Source organism: Eublepharis macularius, chromosome 6 (genome assembly GCF_028583425.1).
Source record: "Eublepharis macularius isolate TG4126 chromosome 6, MPM_Emac_v1.0, whole genome shotgun sequence".
In the NCBI taxonomy this organism is placed as follows: domain Eukaryota; kingdom Metazoa; phylum Chordata; class Lepidosauria; order Squamata; family Eublepharidae; genus Eublepharis; species Eublepharis macularius.
In genome coordinates, this window is record NC_072795.1 from 32661623 (window position 1) to 32683501 (window position 21879).

The 21879-nt window shown below is 45.8% G+C and overlaps 1 protein-coding gene across 1 annotated transcript in view; it reads right to left on the reverse strand.

Annotated features, from left to right (window-relative positions):
• Positions 1-884: 884 nt before the first annotated feature.
• Positions 885-21879, reverse strand: part of GMPS (guanine monophosphate synthase) — a 53919-nt gene continuing 32924 nt past the window's right edge. The window contains exons 9-16 of the mRNA XM_054983475.1: positions 21214-21387; positions 20116-20221; positions 12978-13093; positions 9793-9918; positions 9189-9304; positions 5771-5901; positions 5133-5305; positions 885-3840 (exon numbers count right to left, since the gene is read on the reverse strand). Coding sequence (XP_054839450.1) covers positions 3739-3840; positions 5133-5305; positions 5771-5901; positions 9189-9304; positions 9793-9918; positions 12978-13093; positions 20116-20221; positions 21214-21387 — 1044 coding nt within the window. The 3' untranslated portion in view covers positions 885-3738. The remainder of the gene's footprint in view (positions 3841-5132; positions 5306-5770; positions 5902-9188; positions 9305-9792; positions 9919-12977; positions 13094-20115; positions 20222-21213; positions 21388-21879) is intronic.

Here is a 21879-nt window from a genome sequence, read left to right on the forward strand (position 1 = left end):
TAAAGACCCCTCAAGTTTCAGGGAGATTGAACCCCGGGAAAGGCATGATCAATGGATTTCCCAAGTTCCAGTCATTTTATCTTAACAATGGTAAAAATGGGGTGGCTGATGGCACCTTCTTCAGGGGAGCCTAAAATGGCTCCCCAAGGTCTAATCGCCCTGAAACTTGTGTGTGGGGGGGAGGTCTTTAGAGGACAATTAGCAGTAGGTCCCCTGAAAATTCTGTAGATTTATTCTGCAAAATGCCACCCCCATCCCCCTGAATAGCCTCCATAGTTTTCCCCATAGATAATAATGGAGATTGGAGGTGGCTTGGGACAAACAGGCAGGAAAGTTGATTCTGGCTGATAGCAAGAAATGCTGCCGTGGCTTCCAATGTGGAGACTGCCCATCCCTCTTTGCATAGATGCCTCCCCTTCCTGGCGGACCAAGCTGCAAGATCTCAGCAGAGGTATGGAATCCCCATTTTCAGCCCCCCCCCCCCCAGGAAACCTGGAAGTTTTTTTTCCCGATATGTCCAATTGAGTAAACAAGTCTCCCTCTCAGAAAAGCTGCAGAGGAAGGTTTGAGTATGCACGAAGAGAAGGTGCATCATGGGATACCATCTCTCATCATGGGATACCATCTCTTGCCAATCCGAGCATGGGATCGAGTGCAGTGTGGCTGCATTGTGCGAGTGAACAGAAAAGCAACGGGGAAACATGTATAAGAGTATTTGTGTGTCATATGCATGTAATTAATCTTGTGTAATTTGGCTCTGAGTCTCTGCTGGCTTTCATGATTTTCTGTGTACAAAACATACTAGGTAATAAGATTTTGGAGAGGAAAAGGTCAGAGGAAAAATAAATGGTTGGAAGAAACAGCTTAAATAAATCACACAAGTATCCAAATGGGTCACTTTTATTTGTGGATAAAAATTAAGGCTCACAGTACTTTTATCATTTACAAGCAAAAAATGTTTTGTTTTCGTTTCTTTAAAAAATGAGAATGCTAGGAATTATTCCCTATACAAATTCCTTTGAAAACGTTGACATGTCTTACTGAAGACTAGAGGATGAACAAAACAAGAGCAACTGCATTCATAAGCTACATGTTACATTCCCTTCTGGACCACAAGAAGACAACTGTCTGTGTATCTGCATCTGGCTGAGATTATATGAATTAACACCATGGAATACATTCAAGAACTGTAAAGATGGCAATAAAAAGGTACTCTCTATTTCCCTCACAGAACAAGAAGACAATGTGTGGATAACCAAGGAAAAGACCTGTTCCTTACAACACTGGGATTTAGATTAAAATTTAACAATTCACTCACAATGTATTGACATCTTACGTGTACCAGAGTTACTTCTGGCTTTACTGTAACTTTCTTTATAAAATTAGGAAACCTTTGACAAACTCTTGTATTCATCAAATCTCACTTAAATAAAAAGCAAATGAAGACCAGAGAAGACCAAATTTCCACATTTGTTAATGTTAAAATGCAAATCCTATGAAATTTTGACTACTTATGCACCCAACATCGTGAATGTGAAAATAGTATTCATACTCCAGCTGTAAATGTTACCATCTACAGCTGTACTGCATAATTAAACCATTGGCTACTATGGATGTAACCACGTATTACATTCTCCTCTTCTCTGTTGCATCATATACAATAATGATGTTACATATTATATAATCTCAAATATTAGTTTAAAAGGAACATTTTAAACTTAACCAACTGCTACTATCAACGGCCAAAACCTCAGGTCTGAGGCACAGTAAGTGGACTGGGGTGTCCCAGTACCTAAATGACCAGAAAAAGCCAAATATCATTAAGGTTTTGAATTCACAGTTCCCAATTCTCTGGACCACACCCCGAGTGGAAGAGTACTAAGTAAAACTGCACAAAATCAACCTACTCCACTCCAAACATCTGTACCATCTCACCCTGAGCACTCATACACCCATGTTGCAAAAATCAGGAAAGGCACAGCAGTTGTCAATACACTAAGAGAAAACTCCCATCCTCTCCCAATTCTCTCAAAATGCCAGGAACAAATGTTTCATATTAAATGCATGAAGCCCTGCAAATTTCAGATAGGTCAAAATAGATTTGTAACCACTCTTCCTTTCTCTCCCCCCCCCCGCCCAATTCTAAGTAGATGGTGTACCAAGTGTGTGGGGGGGGGGAGCGGATAAGCAGGAAAGAGGTGGGCCGAGAATTTTTATCCAGCCATGATTTTGTAATTTTCACAAAGACGGCAGCCTCATCTTGAATTGGAATAATTTTGCCACCAAAGTCTGCATTAAATGTAAGCAGCTGTTTCCATCACTACTTCTGTAGGTTGTAAGCATCCTGCAGTGAGTTTACAAGCAGCCTTAGTGTGGCAAATGGTTGCCTGCATTCAGCTAATGAGGCAATTATACTGGGCAGCTTAATGTCTTTAGAACAAACCATGACACCTAAGACTGCACTGATCTGTCACTGGTCTGTTGGTACACTGCTGAACTAGGGAGGTGTTCAGAATGATTGACAGCAGAAATATGCATCCCTAGAAGTGGGGTTAACTTCTAGGAATAAAAAAGTGCTTTTCTCCTATCCCTCTACACTGACAGTAAGCAGCTCTATGTAAGTGCAGGCTATTTGTTAGTTACCCCTTAAGTAGTTAGCAGTGATAATAAAACTAATTTATATTCAAATTGGCTTTCAGGTTCAGCATAGCCAATCGGCATAAATATTTTAATACATCTCATGAAGGTTTTTATAAAAGCAACACCTCCCTTGCCTTTATAAAACAGACTAACAGAGATGATAGGAAAAAGCAGAAACGATTGGTAAGAATTTTAAAAAATTGGAATAAAGTCATAAAGATTTTGAGAGCTGCAAAGCAAATTTCTAGACACTCAGATTTTGTCTGAACAACAAGATGGTTTTTCAAGTGTATACATAATTCATGTCTGTCTCTCTTTAAAGTACATTAAATATAGATGTCACGCAATGGTGGGAAACCGCATGCTTTTACATTCTTAACAAAACCTACTGTTTTTTTTAAAAAAAATGTTATGGAAGAGGCAAACGAGGGCAAAAGAAAAGGGAAAAAACGCAGCTGTTATTTGAGCTGTTTTGAATTTCCACACTTATTGCCATGGGCTTAATACTCCAAATGATATGGAACAGGATTTACAACACACAGTGAACAAATACACATTAATTCCACAACTCAACAATAGCCACTACTCCATTTGGCAAAATATTTATTTATAATAAATCTGTTTCAAAAGCAGTTGGTCACTTTTTTTTCCATTTTACATTATTAATAAGCTCTAACAATGGTTTTGGTAAATGTAAATAAACTGTCTCTTTTTACACAGTATACAAAAAAAAATTAAAAAGAGACATTGAAATGACAGTAACAGTAAAAACACATAGGGAACAAAAAAATGAAATGGGAAGAGTCAATAAGACCAAAAAAAGGCAAAGCAACATAAAGTCTTATCTGCACATTGGCAACACTGCCCTAATTATTTACCCGTACATATCCTCAGCCCCACTTACCTTATTCCCCTACCCCACCCCACATCACCACTCGTAATTTGCAGATTATTTTCCAGGAGAGAAGAAAGAAAAATCACATGTGATGTAGCAGCAGCTCCAGTCACTCTTTTCACAGTACTGCATGTCAACACTGGGAATGGTTTTCTGATATAATTTAAAACTGCATACAGTACTTTCATTGAGGGGGAAAATAATTACTCCCACTCAGTTGTTCCTGGTGGTTTTGAAGTCAAGTCATACATCACCCGGGAGATGCCAGGAATCTTCTTAATCTCTGTCACCATCTTCAGCACAACCTACGTTTAGAAACAAGCAAACAAAAAGGACAGGAAGATGAATGACAAGGCCCCCATTTCTAAAAATGGGAGTACCAGGTTTGGTCTGTTTTATAAACTATGTTATATAAAAGTAGGGTGTTTTAACCAGTCCTCCAGAAAAGAACAGAAACCTGGAGACTTTTTAGGAGGCGGGATTTAGTGAGCATCAAACAGTTAGCAGAAGAGACACCAGCATTTACTACAGCCCCTGCCTTGCCCCAAATTCCTAGCTCCTTCTTTTAGCCCAGTTATTTGCCAGACAGCAAACTGAAACAAAAATGCCAATTTATTCATAGGATTTTTACCCTGCCTTTCTGCCCTCACAGGCCAGCAAGGTGGCTAGGCTAACAAATTTAAACATACACATTAAAACATCATCTTAAAAACGAACATATTAATACGTGATTAAGACAATTTAAAACCAGAACTTAAAATACATAAAAAAGATAAAAATTACAGTTAAAATATTGGGGGGAGAGGACAGATGACCAAGGGAATGCCACGTGAAGCAAAAAAGTCTTCACCCGCTGGAAGAGGCAGGCAACCTAAGGGGACAGGCAAACCTCCCTGCGGAGAGTTCCAGAGTTTTGGCGCCTATACTGAGAAGGCCTTCTCCTGGGTTGCCACCTGCCTAATCTCTGAAGCAGGGACTCTGAAGACAACCGCAGTGGTCGGGGAGATTCATGGGGGAGTAAGGCAGTCCTTCAGGTATGTTGGTCTCACACCATACAGGACTTTATAAGGTCAACAGCAGCACCCTGAATTGTGCAGGGAAACAGACAGGGAGCCACTGCAGACGAGCCAAGACTGGAGTGATAAGTTCCCTGCAACTCACTCCAGTCAACAGCCGGGTTGCAGCGTTCTGCACCAACTGAAATTTCCAATCACTTTTCAAGGGCAGCCCCACACAGAGGGCACTGCAGTAATCTAACCGAGATGTAACCAAGGCAAGATCTGGCCACACTGGGTCTCTACAAAATTTTCTTTACCAATTCTTAATTGGCAAAACCTAGTAATTAATGAACAAAGTACATGCAACATTATTTCAGTCAATGGCATTTAATAGCTTTTAGCCTAATATGTTCTCACTGTAGTGAGAACAAGTCTCCGATGATCTACTTCTTTCAAACAACGTCTTTTCAAGGTGTATTATACAAAAGGGGTTTCTTTCAAAGTTACAAACAATTTTAACATTTTAAAATCAATAACAAAGCCTTAAAAATTAGCACAGGGGGAGAACAAAGCCATTCATCTTATTTCTGTTAGTATACCTCCTCTGGTATCTCATTTCCAGGAGTTGCTGCAATACCAGTCATGAAGTCACTAGTAATAAAGGTTCGAATAACCACTGATCTTTGACAGGAAGGCTGCTTCTGTAGAGGATCTCGATCAAAATGCAACGGTGTTAAAATGATTGGCATCTGGCTGATTTTTCCAGCATAACCTTTAGCAAAAGGGGAAGATGGCTACAATTAATAAAGCGTAATACTAAAAGTACTGTGCCAGGACAGATGGTGCTCTAAGTAGGACACAAAACTGGCCTTGTTTGGAGAAAAATGTTCAACATCAACGATGGCATTTTAAAATATTCATGCCATTGCATTCCAACATATTCTAGACACAAATAATTAAATTGCTATATCCTAAGAAATTCAGTCTTCTGAAGGGTTAGTTGTGCTAACCTTTGTTTGGCTGTCTGAAGGAATATGGAACTGGTACCCAAACAAACATTACCTGTAAGTTTTGAATGGGATACGTTTCCAGCCAGCAATACACTGCACATTGCACTAATCAACATTGCCACACAATCAGTTCCAGTGGGGAAACTGTGCTGGTCTGCTGCAGTAAAATCAGAAAAGCTCCTGGTGGCACCTTAAAGATAGAAACAGATTTATTGTATCAGACTCACCAGATTCCCTGAGAATATTATGAGCCTCAAAATCAGCTTGCCGCAATGTGCTAAGGACTCCTGTCGTCAGGAAAGTGGGAGTAACATCTGTGGGAGGTTCTTTGACTGGTGGGCCAAAGACATAGACCACTCTAGGAAGAGAAGAAATGAAATACTGAGCTGTTTGCTTTATATAACAACAACAACAACAACAACATCAACATTCGATTTACATACCGCCCTTCAGGACAACTTAATGCCCACTCAAAGTGGTTTACAAAGTATGCCATTATTATCCCCACAACAATCATCCTGTGAGGTGGGTGGGGCTGAGAGAACTCCAGAGAACTGTGACTAGCCCAAGGTCACCCAGCAGGCTTCAAGTGGAGGAGCGAGGAATCAAACCTGGTTCTCCAGATTAGAGTCCTGCACTCTTAACCACTACACCAAACTGGCTCTCATCTATACCAATAAAACATGGTCCCAAGCAAATATGTTTTACAATGCATCTGAAGATACTACCAGACTGTTAGACAGAGGACCTGAAAGGGGCATCTCTTTTTGCCCTTCCCCAGAAACCCCCATAACCCCTTTTCTGCCTTCTTCTCTCCTTCTCACCAACCAGCCATCCTACCATTATCTGCCCATCTTCAGTTTTCCCTCCTTCCCTCTCCCCAGCAGTCTCTACCTTGGAAAACTATGGTCCAGTTGTATGGTGCCTGTTGCTGGGCCCAGTTGCACAGTGGGGAACCTGCAAGGACTTGAGAGGCATCTAATTTCCCCTGTATCTCCTTCCCCACACTATTTCTTCTTTTATTTCTCCTGGCAGCCCCCATATCTTCACCCTTCTTTGCTTCCTTCACTCCTTCCCACCCACCCACCCACCTTACTTTTATCTGCCCCTTATCTTCAGCTAAATTTATTATTTATTTATGCCATTTATTCCCTACCTTTCTTGACAATGGGGATGCAAAGTAGCTTACATTATTCTCTTCTCCTCTGTCTTATCCTCACAAGAGGCCTCTGAGCAGTAGCAGACAGGGAGTGAAAACCCTTGAAAAAGGACTCCTCCCCCAGCCCCCCCCCAAAGGACGGAGGGAGAAAGAGGCAGTCTGCTCGCCCCTGCACTGCCCTCCTGAAGAGGGGGAAGGAGGGAGAAAGGAAGAGGCAGCCTAAGCAACTGGCTGGGTGCTGCTTTCCATGTCTCACATGGGGCTCAGGTGGGCTGGGCACTGTTGACCATGTCATGCTGTTAGCAATCAGACCCCTCCTCCCACTGAGCAGTAGTTTAGGTAAGGTAAAGGTAGTCCCCTGTGCAAGCACCGAGTCATTACTGACCCATGCGGGGAGTGGTTTGCCATTGCCTTCCCCAGTCATCTACACTTTACCCCCAGGAAACTGGGTACTCATTTTACCAACCTCGGAAGGATGGAAGGCTGAGTCAACCTTGAGCCAGCTACTCGAACCTGGCTTCTGCCAGGATCGAACTCAGGTCGCGAGCAGAGCTTGGGCTGCAGTACTGCCACTTACCACTCTGCGCCATGGGGGTCTTGAGGGGTAGTTTATAGATATGAAATAATAAACACCCTCCTTCAAATGTCAAAAGCACAAGGCACTGTGCTTATAACACAAACAAAATGGATGCCAGCTGGATAAGATGGCCACCAAGCAAGAGTCTGGAAAATATTTTAGGAGGGGAATCAGAGCAGCAGACTGACAAATGGCCCCCTCCACATCTTATGAGATGCATAATTTAGGACAATGAGGCTCCCAAGAAACTCCTAACTAATCTCATCCATGCCCAGCCTCACTTCCCCTCACTCATTTACCCTGATTAAGCACCACCTAACGCTATTTACCAAATATGGTAGCTTTCCCATCCAGTACTCACAAAGTCATCAAGCACCATTTATACCTATTATCGACCTCTGGAAAACCTCTCAAGTTACTTTTTTCGGACGAAAATGTTAGCTTGCCCCAGGGAGCATTTTGCCCTGCATCTGGAGTCCCTAGTTGCCTGTCTCTGTGTGTTTGTTTCTGCTGCCTGCTCTGTGTGTGTATACCAAATCCATTTGGGCCTGTTCTTCTTCTCCATGAAACGCTGGTCATTTCGCTGCTGCCTCTGTGGACCTCCATCTTCAAGGCTGCTAATTATAGCCTTGCCCAAAATTGCTTTCTCCCCTTTTCTCCCTGATTTCTTCTAAGTTAGCCTCATATGTGTGGTGTGTGTATGTGACTGTATGTTTGCTCTTTCATTTCTCTTTTAATAAAAAACCCTTTACAGTTGAACATATGGCTGATTTATTTCAAGAGTTCTCTTAAGGGAATAGTTCCCATAAATACTGGTGTAGAATCCCAGTTACTGCCTCTCACTTTGCATCCTTTAACCTAATTCCCCCAACTTATTAGGAGACTGTCTATTTGGGTAACAATGCAGGACTCAGAAGGGCTGGGTACTGCCTCCTCTCCCAGCTCAAGTGGGTTCTGGTGGGCTAGGCAACGTCTTCTCAACTCACACAGGGCTCAGCTAGGCAGGTGGTATCTCCCCTACCTCGCTCAGGGCTCTCGGATCTACCCTGAATTTCTGCTGCCTGTCTAGGAACACATTCTCATTCTGTGCCTGTAGACATCTTCAAGACTGGTTTGCCAACACTGGATTATGTTTTAAAATATTAATTCATTTTTTCTGGGGTTTTTTTTTGCTTTTGCTTGGCGAGGGTGGGGGCAGGTATAGTATCCTTTCTGGTTCTTTTAAAAATACTTTTCCTTGGTTTTGATTTGAAGCGGTTTTAAAAGAGTTTTAAAGGCTTGTGCTGTTGGCTTATATTTTCCTAACTTGTTTTAGAATTGCTTTGCATTTTCTGTTTCTGTAAGGTTTTTAAATTTTGTTTAGCTTAAATTCTCCAGGTTGACATTGGTCCTGTTGAGCTTGCATTGGCCTTTGGATCTGCTTAGCTTCCATGGTTTGACATTGGTTTGGTTGGGCTTGCTGCATCTGCTTGCATTTGGAGGCTTTTTACCAGTGGTTGCTATTGTGTGTTTGGCTTTTAACTCCTTTACTTTGGAGAAAGCATGGAATTTTTTCCTTATAGGAAACAGCAGAGATAAGAAAGATGGCTTGGAGCACCTTGTTCAGGGGCCCATAAAACTGGATCCCTTGATCCAATTTGTTTGAAATTTGCAGAAATGGTCTTCAGTGAACATGCAATTTTGGTGTCATCTGCTTGAAAACCTGCCACTCCAGCCCCATGGAATAATGGACTCCCAAAATTTTGGAATTCCAAATTAACCCGAATCCTAATTCTGAAACGGTACTAGTGATCCAAATAATGCAGAATACTGGTATAGATACCTGTGTACATCCCTATATGTAAATAAATTTTCTCAAAACTACTAAACAAACATCAGTTATGTTTTGAAATACTGAGCGTATACATACCGGTTTATGTTGTGACACATGCGTGGTATGAGTCTGGCGAGGAACATAAGAGACTCCCAGTGTGGAGCATCTTTACTGGATATACCGCATACATAGCTGTAGGACCGGCAATCGCCCTGGAGAACAGCAGGGGAAAGAAGTCAACTGTTGAGGAATTTTTACGAAAAAATGGTTTTTTAAAATTTATTTAAAGAATGGCATCCCAAGCTTGGGAACTACATTAACTGCAATCTTATCTAAACAAATGAAGCTGCAGGCTGGCTGTATGTGGTTCTAAGCCTTTAACTGGCTCTATGTTACCCAGGAGTGTCCTGAGGAAGCTGAAGTAAGATATCATATATAGGTATCACTGTCATGCGTCACCTAGTTTTCATCAACTAAAATAATAGTCTCTATCAGCCTTTAACTGCTACTTCTGAGCTGGCTGTCGGAACCTGATGGAACACAGCGTGGATGATTCTACTGAACCTTAAGAATGTATCACAGTTCCTAGTCCCTTCAACCAAGATTTCCAAACAATACTAAACTGATTATTTAGAAATGGGAAAGCCTTCACGCTTGTAAAACAGCTATGCCTCAAATCATTCTGCGTTTTTTCACTAACCTGGACTCCCACAGTTTTGATTGGCAGCAAAAAGGCATTCAATGAATGTAGACTTGTGATTTGCATCAGTTTCTCCTGGTCCTCATCAGTTGTACAAGTTTTGACTCTCTGCAACAGAGTATGTGGCTGGATAACAAAACAGAAAGTGATACATAAGCATTTCAAGTGTTAACACGCATATTACATGAACTGTCTCTCACGGGTTTCACTGTTCCTCCACAGATCCTGGGAAATAAGAGATTCTCAAAGAGGCCAGTTGCACATCTGGTAGGTGGATTGGGTAAACCAGCATTCATCAAGTTGTAGTGAACACATGAAGCATCTTTATACCAAGTCACATCACTGATCCATCTCACTCTGTACTATCTGTACTAGGATGGAGGAGACTTGTCTTGGCAGCAGTATGTGCGAAAAATGATTTGGATGAACGAATGATTTAGATGAGGGAATAGAAGGAATGCTTATAAAATCTGCAGATGATACTAAATTGGGGGGGGGGTAGCAAATATGGTAGAAGTCAGAGTCAGAATACAGAATGATCTTGACAGGCTGTAAAACTGGGCTAAAACAAATAAAATGAATTTCAACAGAGGTAACTGCAAAGTTCTGCGTTTAAATAGGAAAAATTAAATGCATAATTATAGGATGGGGGAGATTTGTATTGGCAGTAGTATGTGCAAAAAGGATCTAGGGATTTTAGTAGACCACACACTGAACATGAATCAGCAGTGTGATGTGGTAGCTAAAAAGGCAAATGTGGTTTGGGGCTGTATAAACAGAAGCATAGTGTCCAGGTCACAAGAACTGATGGTATCGCTTTACTCTGCTCTGGTTAGACCTCACCTAGAGTACTGTGTTCAGTTTTGGGCACCACAATTTAAGAAGGATATAGACAATCTGGAACATGTCCAGAGGAGGGAAACAAAGATGGTGAGGGGTAGGGAGACCAAGTCCTATGAAGAAAGGTTGAAAGAGCTCGGAATGTTTAGCCTGGAGAGGACATGACTGAGAGGTGATATGATAACCATCTTCAAGTACTTGAAGGGCTATCATACAGAGAATGGGGCAGAGTTGTTTTCCGCTGCCCCAGAAGGTTGGACCAGAACCAATGGCTTGAAATTAAATCAAAAGAGCTTTCGACTAAACATTAGGAAGAACTTTCTGACAGTTAGACCAGTCCCTCAGTAGAACAGACTTCCTTGGGAGGTGGTGGGCTCTCCTTCTTTGAATGTTTTAAAGCAGAGGCTAGATGGTCATCTGACAGCAATGCTGATTCTGTGAACCTGGGCAGATCATGAGGGGGACGGCAGAATGGGTTACATCAGTGCTTAGCTCTTGCCCTTTCTTACAAGCCCAGGGTAATGCCAATTGCCACTTTGGGGTCAGGAAGCAATTTTCTCCAGGCCAGTTTGGCCAGGGAACCTGGAGGTTTTTTGCCATCATCTGGGTATGGAGCAGGGGTCACTGGTGGTGTGGGGGGAGGTAGTTGTGAATTTCCTGCATTGGGCAGAGAGTTGGACTAGATGACCCAGGAGGTACCTTCCAACTCTATGATTCTATGATTTACAGCAGCTCTCAAGATCCTTCCAAGCACCTGATACCTAGGTGGAGGTGCCAAGGACTCAACTGGGAATTTCTTCAGGCAAAGCAAGTGCTCTGCTTCTAAGCCACAGCTATTCTGCTGAAGTCAGCTGAAGGTCTAATCACAGTTGCTATTTCTAAATTCATCCATTTATTTTAAATATTTATAGCTCATATCCTCAGCCAAAACTGGTAGTCAAGGTTGCTTATAATAACAAATCACAGCCAATTAAAATATAAATCCTGATAAAAACAATCAGCTAACATCTCAAAAGGCCTAGCAGCAACAAATGCACAACAAAAGCAGGTAGCATAAAAGTACCTCATAAAAAGTTCCTCATAACAGTAAATGACCATCACTAGGAAATACACAGCAGGACAAAAACAAACATGTACACAAACTACAACCACTCAACAAAACACAACGCCCTTGGGAAAAGTTTTAACCCAGAGCCAAAAATCTCAAAAAACTCAGTGCCAACCAAATGGATGCAGAGAGAGCATTCCACCACCAGATTAGTGACTGAGAAGGTCCTGTTCCTTATAGCTGCCCACCAGTAAAAAGGGTTAGGCAGGGCAGGATCTCTGGACTCAACCGATGGGCAGGTTCACATGGGAGCAGGTGGTGCTTTAAGTACCCTGGACTCTGTTTACTAACTTGGATTCCAACTCTTTCAAGGCCTCTCAAGGCAATATCTAGCACTTTTGAGTGGGGTCCTAAAACAGACAGGCAACCAGGCAATTGTTTTAGAACTGATGAGGTATGTTCCTTAATACTAACACCAGTCAGCAGGCTGACTGCTGTCTCTTTAGTAAATGAAACTTTGAACAGACTTTAAAGACAGCCTCAGATAAAGCACTGCAATTCCACAAGGCACAGTACAAGTATACAGAAACAGTCATGCCTTGAGATCGGCCATGCTGTCTAAATTAGACAGATATAAAAGATACTAGGTAAGAGAACAAGCTGACAATTTAGTCTATAAAAGAAGGGAAGAAATCAAAATTAGACAGTGTGCAGGGGGGATGAATTTTGGAAAGATTACTGAAGGAAACTGTTTTTAATTTCATTTCAACTGGTTATCTTAGTTGTGTTAAAAATTGTTAAAAATTGTATGCTGAGCTGCCCCAGAGACTTTGTGTTGAGAAATGGGATACAATTTGATTAAATAAGTTAAATAATAAGAAATGGTACAAAGCAGAAACTGATCAACATTACTCTGAAAGTAAGCAATTAAGGTTTATGGAGTTTAGCAGCTCTCCAGGGTCCCAAGAGAAGACCTTTCACATCTCCCACTTCCTCATCCTTTTAACGGAAGCTGCTGTAGATTGAACTTGGGTCTGCAAGCAAAGCAGGTGAACTGCTACTCAGTCACAGACCTTTCCCAGAAAACACGTTCGATATCACCTGATGTGATAAAGTTCTTTATTCTAACACAAAGTATGGCAAAAATATAGAAGCAATTTCCCTTAAATAACTGGAACAAGGGATAATTCTGTCATATTCATTACTATGTTTATCACAATTCACATGTGAATGTGTAGCCTTCAAATAATTTATTCCTGACTAGCCCACCTTCTAAAAATCAAGAAATATTACTTACCTTTTTAACGCTAGCTGAAAAATCTGCTATGATTTTCAAAATGTTGTTGGTTTCAGGAAAGTCTTTGCAAACGTATGGTTCTTCGGCACATATTACCCGAATTGCAAGGCCAGGACCTGAAATATCATATAATATATCCCATGTAATAGTAACCAATATGTAATTGATGATTTCAACCAATCTAAGGGATTGAAATTATCTAAATCACGAAAAGGAGGAAAACAGGGTTAACATACCTGTAACTTATGTTCATCGAGTTCTTCTGTGCTGACACACATGGGGACTGCGCAGGCGCAGGCCAGCCGCCGGAGAATTTTCTAGAGCTTCCATGGCTCCGAAGGGGCCGTTTGTCGCGCGCCTCAGCGCCCGTTTTCCCGCCCAAACGGTCACATGCTCCTCCAGCGACCAACGGCCCCTTCCCTCAGTTCTCCTTTGCCGCCGCTTGACCAACACACTCAGCCGTAACACCTTAAAATACATCAGATTCCGTTACAGCCATCACCTTGTCGTGCATTGGAATTCACAGCGGGGTAGGAGGGAGGGTTGTGTGTCAGCACAGAAGAACTCGATGAACATAAGTTACAGGTATGTTAACCCTGTTTTCATCTTCGTTCTTCTGTGCCTCCACACATGGGAGTGTACCAAGCTTCACACAATAAGGAAGGCGGGGTGAAGTCCAACACAATTTTATTGAACAAACAAGAACAACAACAAACAGATATGCATATATACATCCCTGTAAATTGTGTAGTGGTACATAAGTACTCAATATTTACACATATATACACCCCAATATACATATATACACTCTATCACTCAAGGGTACCTAGCAGGTACGCCAAGAAAAATTTTTCCCAAGACTCCCCTAGGAAAAAAGGGAGTGCAGGACAGCTTTGGCCACAGCTACATCCTGCTCCGCATTGACATCTACGGCATAATGCCTTACAAAGGTGTCTGCAGAGGACCATGTGGCCGCTTTACAAATGTTAGCTAGAGGCACACCCCTGAGGAGTGCCGAGGAGGATGCTTGGGACCGCGTGGAGTGGGCCCTGACATGAAGTAGGCAAGTCACCCCAGCTAGGGAATAGGCCTTGCTAATGGCCGTTACAATCCACCTAGACAGGGTCTGTGAAGAAGCCCTGTTACCCTTGTCCTTGGCCCCAAAGCACACAAACAGGTGAGGACTCGACCGGAATCCCCTTGTCCTATCTAGATAATAGGCTATGGCCCTCTTCAGGTCTAGGGAATGGAGGGCCTTCTCCCCTTTCGAGGAAGGGTGAGGAAAAAACGCAGGCAACGCAATATCCTGCGAGAGGTGGAAAGCGGACACCACCTTAGGCAGGAAACCCAGGCAGGGACGCAGGACCACCTTGTTGGGATGAAACACCAGGAAGGGAGGGTCAGACCGCAATGCAGACAGCTCACTGACCCTTCTGGCCGATGTGACGGCCACCAGGAATGCCACCTTGTACGATAACATGTCCAAGGGGCAGGTAGCCAGAGGTTCGAATGGAGGCAACATAAGACGTGAAAGAACCAGGGACAGTGACCATTGAGGCACCGGTGCTGACACAGGTGGGTATAGGTTGAACATGCCCTTAAGGAACTGGCGGGATAGTGGGTGAGAAAACACTGTAACACCCTCCACTGGGGTGTGCGCAGCCGATATAGCTGCCAAGTGGACCTTGAGGGAAGAAACCTTCAAGCCCAGGTCCCGCAGGTGGCACAAGTACCCAAATACAACCCCTAGGGGGCTGCTGGCAGGCACCACTCCTTTATCAAGTGCCCAAAGTTCAAACCTGCGCCACTTGGCCGCATAAGCGCACCTAGTGGATGGCCGACGAGCATTCAGGAGGACCCTCTGTACTTCGTCAGTAAAGCCTACAGGGGAGGAACGATCCGCCAAGCCGTCAGGTGCAGCGTCCTGGGATCGTGGTGGACTAGGCTCCCGTTCAGGAGAAGGTCGTGCCGAGGGGGCAGACTGACATACGTCCGTAGGGACATCCGCAGGAGCCTCGGGAACCAAACCTGCCGTGGCCAAAAGGGGGCCACCAGGATGCAGTCCGACCCGTCCTCCTCTATCTTGCACAGGACCCTGGGAATCAAGGGGAATGGAGGAAACATGTAGTGCAAGCCCTGCGTCCACGTAAACTGGAAGGCATCCCCAATAGAGAGGGGGTCGCTCCCTGCCCTGGAACAGAACGTGTGGGCCTTGGTGGTTGCCGCAGTGGCGAACACGTCTATCACTGGATGACCCCACATCTGAAAGATCGGCCCAATGCACTCTACGTTCAGTTCCCACTCGTGGTCCAGCAAAGGGACCCTGCTGAGGGCATCTGCTCGGGCATTGTCTGACCCAGCCACGTGTATAGCACGGAGCGACACGCCGTTCCTGATAGCCCACTGCCAAGTGAGCGTGGCTTCCCGGCACAGGGCCATGGACACTGTGCCCCCCTGCTGATTCACGTAGTACATGGCAGTCGTGTTGTCCGTCTGCACCAACACCTGACGATTTCTCAGCAGTGCTGTAAGGGACACAAGTGCGAAACGAATGGCTCTTAGTTCAAGCACATTGATATGGAGGGTCTTTTCCCTCTCAGACCAGACATCTTGCACAGACACATCACCACAGTAAGCCCCCCATCCCAACAGAGAGGCATCAGTGGTAACCGTGACGTCATGGTGCTGATACCCAAAGGGGGTCCCTTTAAATAAATTGACATCAGACAACCACCAGTCCAAAGAGGATAGGATGACCCTCGGGATGGAAAATTTGAGGGACGGAGGGTGCCGCTGAGCATCATACCTCCGCACAAACCAGTTCTGGAGAGGGCGCATACGCAGCCTAGCGAAGGGGACCACAGAGGTGGCCGCTGCCATATGACCTAATAAGCACTGGATAGTGCGCACGGACTGGAAGCGGTTCCTTTTAAACATGGACACCAGACCCCTCAGGGACCGAGCCCTCTCCAAGGGGAGCAGAGCCTTACCCCTCACAGAGTCCAGCAGCGCACCTATGTAGGACACCTTGCAGCTGGGCACCAGTTTGGATTTTTCAAAGTTCACCAAGAGCCCCAGACGCTGGCAAGTGCTAAGTACCAAGCCAATGTCCTGCACCAGGCGAGACTCAGAGTCAGCCACGATGAGCCAGTCATCGAGGTACGGAAAGATGGTACAACCTTCTTCCCGAAGGAAGGAGACCACAGGGGCCACACATTTTGTGAACACTCGTGGGGCCGTGGACAGGCCAAAGGGGAGCACCGTATACCGGAAAACCCTTTGTTGGTAAACGAAGCTCAGGTATTTCCTGTGCTCCTCCCGTATTCCCACATGAAAGTATGCGTCCTTCAAGTCGAGGACCGCAAACCAATCCCCCTGTTTCAGTAAGGCGATCACAGCCGCCAACGTAACCATCCGAAATTTGGTCACCTTGAGGAAGGCATTAAGGCCCCTCAGATCTAAAATGGGACGTAGGCCCCCATCCTTCTTGGGGACCAGGAAGAACCTAGAGAAGAACCCCCTTACAGAGTCCTCATAGGGCAACTCTTCCACAGCACCCTTGGCCAAAAGCGACACGATCTCCGCATCCAGCTCGGCCATAGTGTTATTGACAGCTGTCAGGGGTGAACTGCACCCAGGCAGCTCAACAAACTCCAGCCCGTATCCCAATTCAACAATCGTTAAGACCCATGAGTCAGATGTTATTGACTCCCACTCAGAGAGGAGTGGATTTAGTCTGTCCGAGAAAATCGGGGATACGGCTGGCGTGACCCGTCAATATTGCCTCCCGGCGCCGTGCTGATCCCTCTGCTGGGCCGGCGGCTGCGACGGGCGAGGCTTGAACGGCCTACACCTCCTCTGCTGCTGAGCAGGAGGGTAGGGCCGTTGCTGGTAGGCTGGATACTGCTGGAAAACCGGCCGCTGCTGCTGGTACCTGCCCTGGAAGTGGTAAGGGCCGGACCGGGGAGCGTACCGAGGCCTGGAGGCGGGCTTGTCTGCAGGAGCCAGACCCAAGGACCGTGCCGTCTGCCTATCTTCCTTCTTCTTTTTAAGGGTCTCGTCGGTAGCCTTCGAAAACAGCGAGTCCCCCTCAAAGGGCATGCTCTCCACCCTGGAACGCACCTCCTGGGACAGGGCAGTCGATCGCAGCCAGGAATGTCGCCGAAGGACCACCGCCGAAGCCATCCCCCGAGCAGCAGTGTCGGCAGCGTGGCTCCCAGCATTCATTTGCTGCTTAGACAGCTTGACAGCCTCAGTTTGCAGGAGGGACACCACAGCCTTCTGCTCAGGTGGGAGGTCCCGAGTATAGGACGCCAACTTCTCCCATAGGTAGAGCTGGTACCCTGCCATAATGGTCTGGTAGTTGGCAATCCTCAGACCCAGTGAAGCGACGATGTACTGGCGTCTACCCATGGCATCCAGCTTCCTGCCCTCTTTATCGGCAGGTACAGAGGAATGGCCCGACCGTCGGGGGTTGAATTCCTCTGTGACCAAGGAGGAAGGTGGAGGGTGCTTAACCAACGCCTGCCAGGTGCCCTGTTTGATCTTATACAGCTGCTCTATGCGCTTTGACGTTGGAGGTTGGTCACAGGGCACCTTCCACACCCTCTCCACGATTTCCTCTATACCTTCAAGCATGGGGAACCCAATGGATGCCGGATTATCACCATAGATCCGCTTGAGGAGCTTGTCCTTGGTCTGCGGGGCTGCCGAAGAGATGTCCATCTCGAGGGCCTGAGCCATCCTTGCCATCTGGTCGGAGTAGATGCGGAGGTCCTCATACGGTGAACCCGTAGCTGGCACCAGATCGTCAGCCGGCGATGGCTCGGACCAGGACTCCGATTGGTAGTCGCCGAGGCTCTCCACTTCCCCCTCCTCGGAACCGAGCTGGGATTCCTCAACCTGGACTGGAGGGGGAACCCACACTGGCCTCGATGTCGAAGGCCTCGGTTCCGACATGGAGAAACCGGCAGGTGCCCCCTCCCAGTGGCAATGGTATGGTGAGGGAAGGTAGGAGGCCTGTCGATGTCGGGACGCAGCGGACCTGACGGATCGGACACTGTCCCCGGACTGACGCCGCTCACGACCGGCAGCAGGCGAAGAAGGCCGGGCAGGAGATGGACGGCTCCGAAGAGGCGACGGGCTCGGTTCCAACCTTGGCGATCGACGGGCAGGCGATGGTCGGCTCCGACGGGACCGCGGGCTCGGCTCCGGCCCAGACGAGAACTCTGCCTGTACCGTCTCGAAGGCCATTGGATCCGGCACCGGTACGGAGACCTCCTCCGGTTCGGGGGAACCCAGATGAGGGGAAGGAGTGTGAGGAAGCACAATGACTTCCTCTGGAGGAGCGGGACGCGGGGACCGGCGATGCTTGGTCTTCTTCTTCTTTTTAGCTGGTTCCGAAGAAGAAGACCTCGGAACCGACGCGCTCCTCGACTTCGAAGGGGACCTCTGCTTCGACCTCCTCGCCTTGATCGGGATCGAACCGGTCGTCGATTCCGACCGGGGACTCGGTACCAGGATCCTCGGTTCCGAAGTCGGTCTCGGATCCGACCTGGTGGATGACGCGCTCCGGGGCGGCCGCGCCGGACCCTGCGCTGGAGAGGCCGCTCTCGACGCCGAGGCACTCGGGGGGCGCGGTTTCGACCCCGACCTCGCTGAGGCCACCGAGCCAGCTCTGGATTGCCTTCCGGCAGAGGGGCTAGGGCCGGCCTTGGGTGGCGGTAACGGAGCGCCCTCAGACATAACCGACTGCCACAACGAGGAGTTCAGTCGGGCCCTGCGATCCTGCCGGGCCTTGTTGGTGAAGCCCTGGCAGATCTTGCAGGCCGACACATTATGGGTCTCCCCCAAACAAAAGAGGCACAGCTCATGGCCATCGGTCTTGGCCATCTTAGTGTGGCATTGAAGGCAATGCTTGAAGAGAGCCGTTGAGGCCATCTTCAGGGGCACGCGAGAGAAGGGTCAAAACGGTCCGAGTCGTATTACCGAGTTCAAGTCAAAGTCCAAAGGGAGATCCGAAGAATAGTCGAGGTCCGAAGTCCGAAGTCAAGAATCCAAGATCAATCAGTCAAAAAGCACGAAGCACAAGCACAGAGCACGAAGCTCAAACGTTCTCTCCAAGCGGCGGCAAGAAGAGAACTGAGGGAAGGGGCCGTTGGTCGCTGGAGGAGCATGTGACCATTTGGGCGGGAAAACGGGCGCTGAGGCGCGCGACAAACGGCCCCTTCGGAGCCATGGAAGCTCTAGAAAATTCTCTGGCGGCTGGCCTGCGCCTGCGCAGTCCCCATGTGTGGAGGCACAGAAGAACGAAGATGAATAGGCTGTATACTCAGCCTGGTTGCCCTTATTTCCTTACTCACCCTTAGCTTGGAATTTTTGCACTACATTCAGTTCCCAGTTATTGTTAGGAGTACACAGAAGTCCAGGCAAGCTTTTCTTTTCATAAGTACTCAGATACTTCTCTCTTTTTCTTTATATGTTTTTGTTTCCTTTTTGTTTAATCTTTAATCCTACCATAGGAGAAGTCTTAACATGTTAAGAGTGGTCCTAGCATTCTATCTGGTTCTTTTTAGGGCTCAGGGGAAAGTCAAAACACATGTATCTTGAACATTCCTGTTTTGTCTATTTATATAGTACTTTATACAGTGTTCACACTTGGTTCTTCAGGCTGTCTTTACAATAATACTGATAGGTTACCATCATTATTCACCTGTTACTGGAGATGAGGGGGACTGACATTGCCCAAGCTCACAGCTGAAGCAAGGTTTGAACTGGGAAATTCACGCTTCATTCTCTGCTGCTATATCATACCAGCTTTCACAGAGAAAAAGGAGAAAGAGCTCTTAAGAGTACAACTGCTCTCAACTCTTGGCAAATGTTGTCAATCCTTCATACATAAGAACACAATATAAGAAGAGCACTGCTGGATCAAATCAATGGTCCACCTAATCCAGCATCATGTAATCACACAGAAGCCAACTGGTTGCCCGGGAGGGCCAAACAAACAGGGCACAGAGGACCAGGCCTCCTTCTGATGCTGCCTCCCAGCACTGGTATCCGGAGGTTTACTGCCTCTGGATGAAGAAGTTCCCTTGAGTTATTATTGCTAGTAGCCACGGACAGGCCTCCGTTTTACCTGGGAATGGATGTCTTGAGACCAGCTCTTCAGGCAGACCTAGTTCTCTTCCAAGCACCCTCACTTCATCTTTGTGGAAATCCTTCAGTGGTTCTATTACTTTGCCCTGGAAGGAAAAATAGCATTCAAGACCCTTCTCAGAAGCAGCTACAAATTAGCAGAAAGCTGCTTAACGAGCAAAACACTTTCTGATATTATACCACCACTATTAAGGCTATAATATAAACCATGCTCCAAGTGCCAGCCCAAAGAAATATCACAGGAACCAAGGTAACAATGAAGTGATTCAATGCACTCAGTACGGAAGCTTAGTTAATTGCTGTCATGTGATATATATTATGCATTCCATAGCATTAATGCATTCTATCGTTATTTTGGCCTCCTGCTGCTTAGGGTGGCAACAACACATTCTGGTCTGCACTTAATACTGAATCTTACATTGTTCTTCAAGAAAGACTCTTTCATTTATTCAGTCTAAAATATCTTTATAAGTGTGGCTGTATACATAAAAGGGACACCAAATATATTATTTGAACATGATGTCCCAAATGTCCAATACTACATATGTATGACTAGAAATAAAATGGGGCCCATTCTGTGTTTACTTATTTAAAATATTTTTCAACCTGCTTTTATCCTGACACAGCTTGGATCCAAGGGGGGTAACAATGTATCAATCAAAATAAAACTGTAAATTAAAACATAATTAACAAAACAGTTATACAAAACCAACAGAGATTGTGGCCCTCAAAAACATGGCTCCATAAGTCTTCCAGGCCCTCAAATTGCAAATCATTACTTAGCTGTCCAAATGCTGTCTTAAACGGCTTGGTTTTGGCAACCTTTCTTGGATATGAAGGTGGGAGCTTTCGTCATATCCTCTGGGAGGCTGTTTTAGAGTACAGGGCTATGATGGGAAAAGTTAATGTCAGGGCTGCAACAATCTTACCCTGGCCAGGGAGGGAACTACTAAGATAACACTGCTGGGCAGGGTGGAGTTGTCACATGGTATATATCGGAAGAGACAATTGCTCCTGTATTGCTTACCACATTCAATTGGCCTTTGAAGTACACCCTGAAGAATTAGATTCTATTTACCTCTTCCCTCAGCTTTCTGATAAGTTCCGTGTCATTGTGATGAGTCTTGATGACCTCAGCTTTGCCGCTAGCAACAACAGAAGCACTTTCTATAAGATCAGGCCTCAAGGTTCCCTGAGCAAGGAAGACTTCTTCAGGTTTTAGGTTCATTTCTCCAATAACTTCATTTGCAATCTACAGGGGTGGGGGTGAGGAAGAGGTCAAGAAAGTATATTTTTCTGTAATCAGGCGTCTAAACTTGTACATTAAATTGCAAGTTTTGCTGTCCTCATGAACTAAAGTCCTTGATGGGATGTGCACAGTTATTCCTCAGAGACAGGAAAAATCAAATTTGATCTGACTCCATAAATATCTACTCAGTTTGAGTCTACTCTCATTATAACAAGTTTTGCCACAGCCGTGGACTACACAACCCTGGGATGAAACAGTGGCTTGGATACTAAGAACTGTAAATGGAGTGGAGTTCACAAAATTGGTCACTGCTGCTTACTCCTTCCTATTACAGTCACCCAAAAATCTGCTGGAAATCAAGACCCTTAGGAATAGCCTGGGATCTGGTGTAGGGGGCTGCAACTAGGGGAGGAAAAGTGTGTGAGGGGGCATTGACTCAAGCCGCTAGATGCAGCCTTACTGTGCCATATCCCATTACGCATTCCCAGGGCTCCC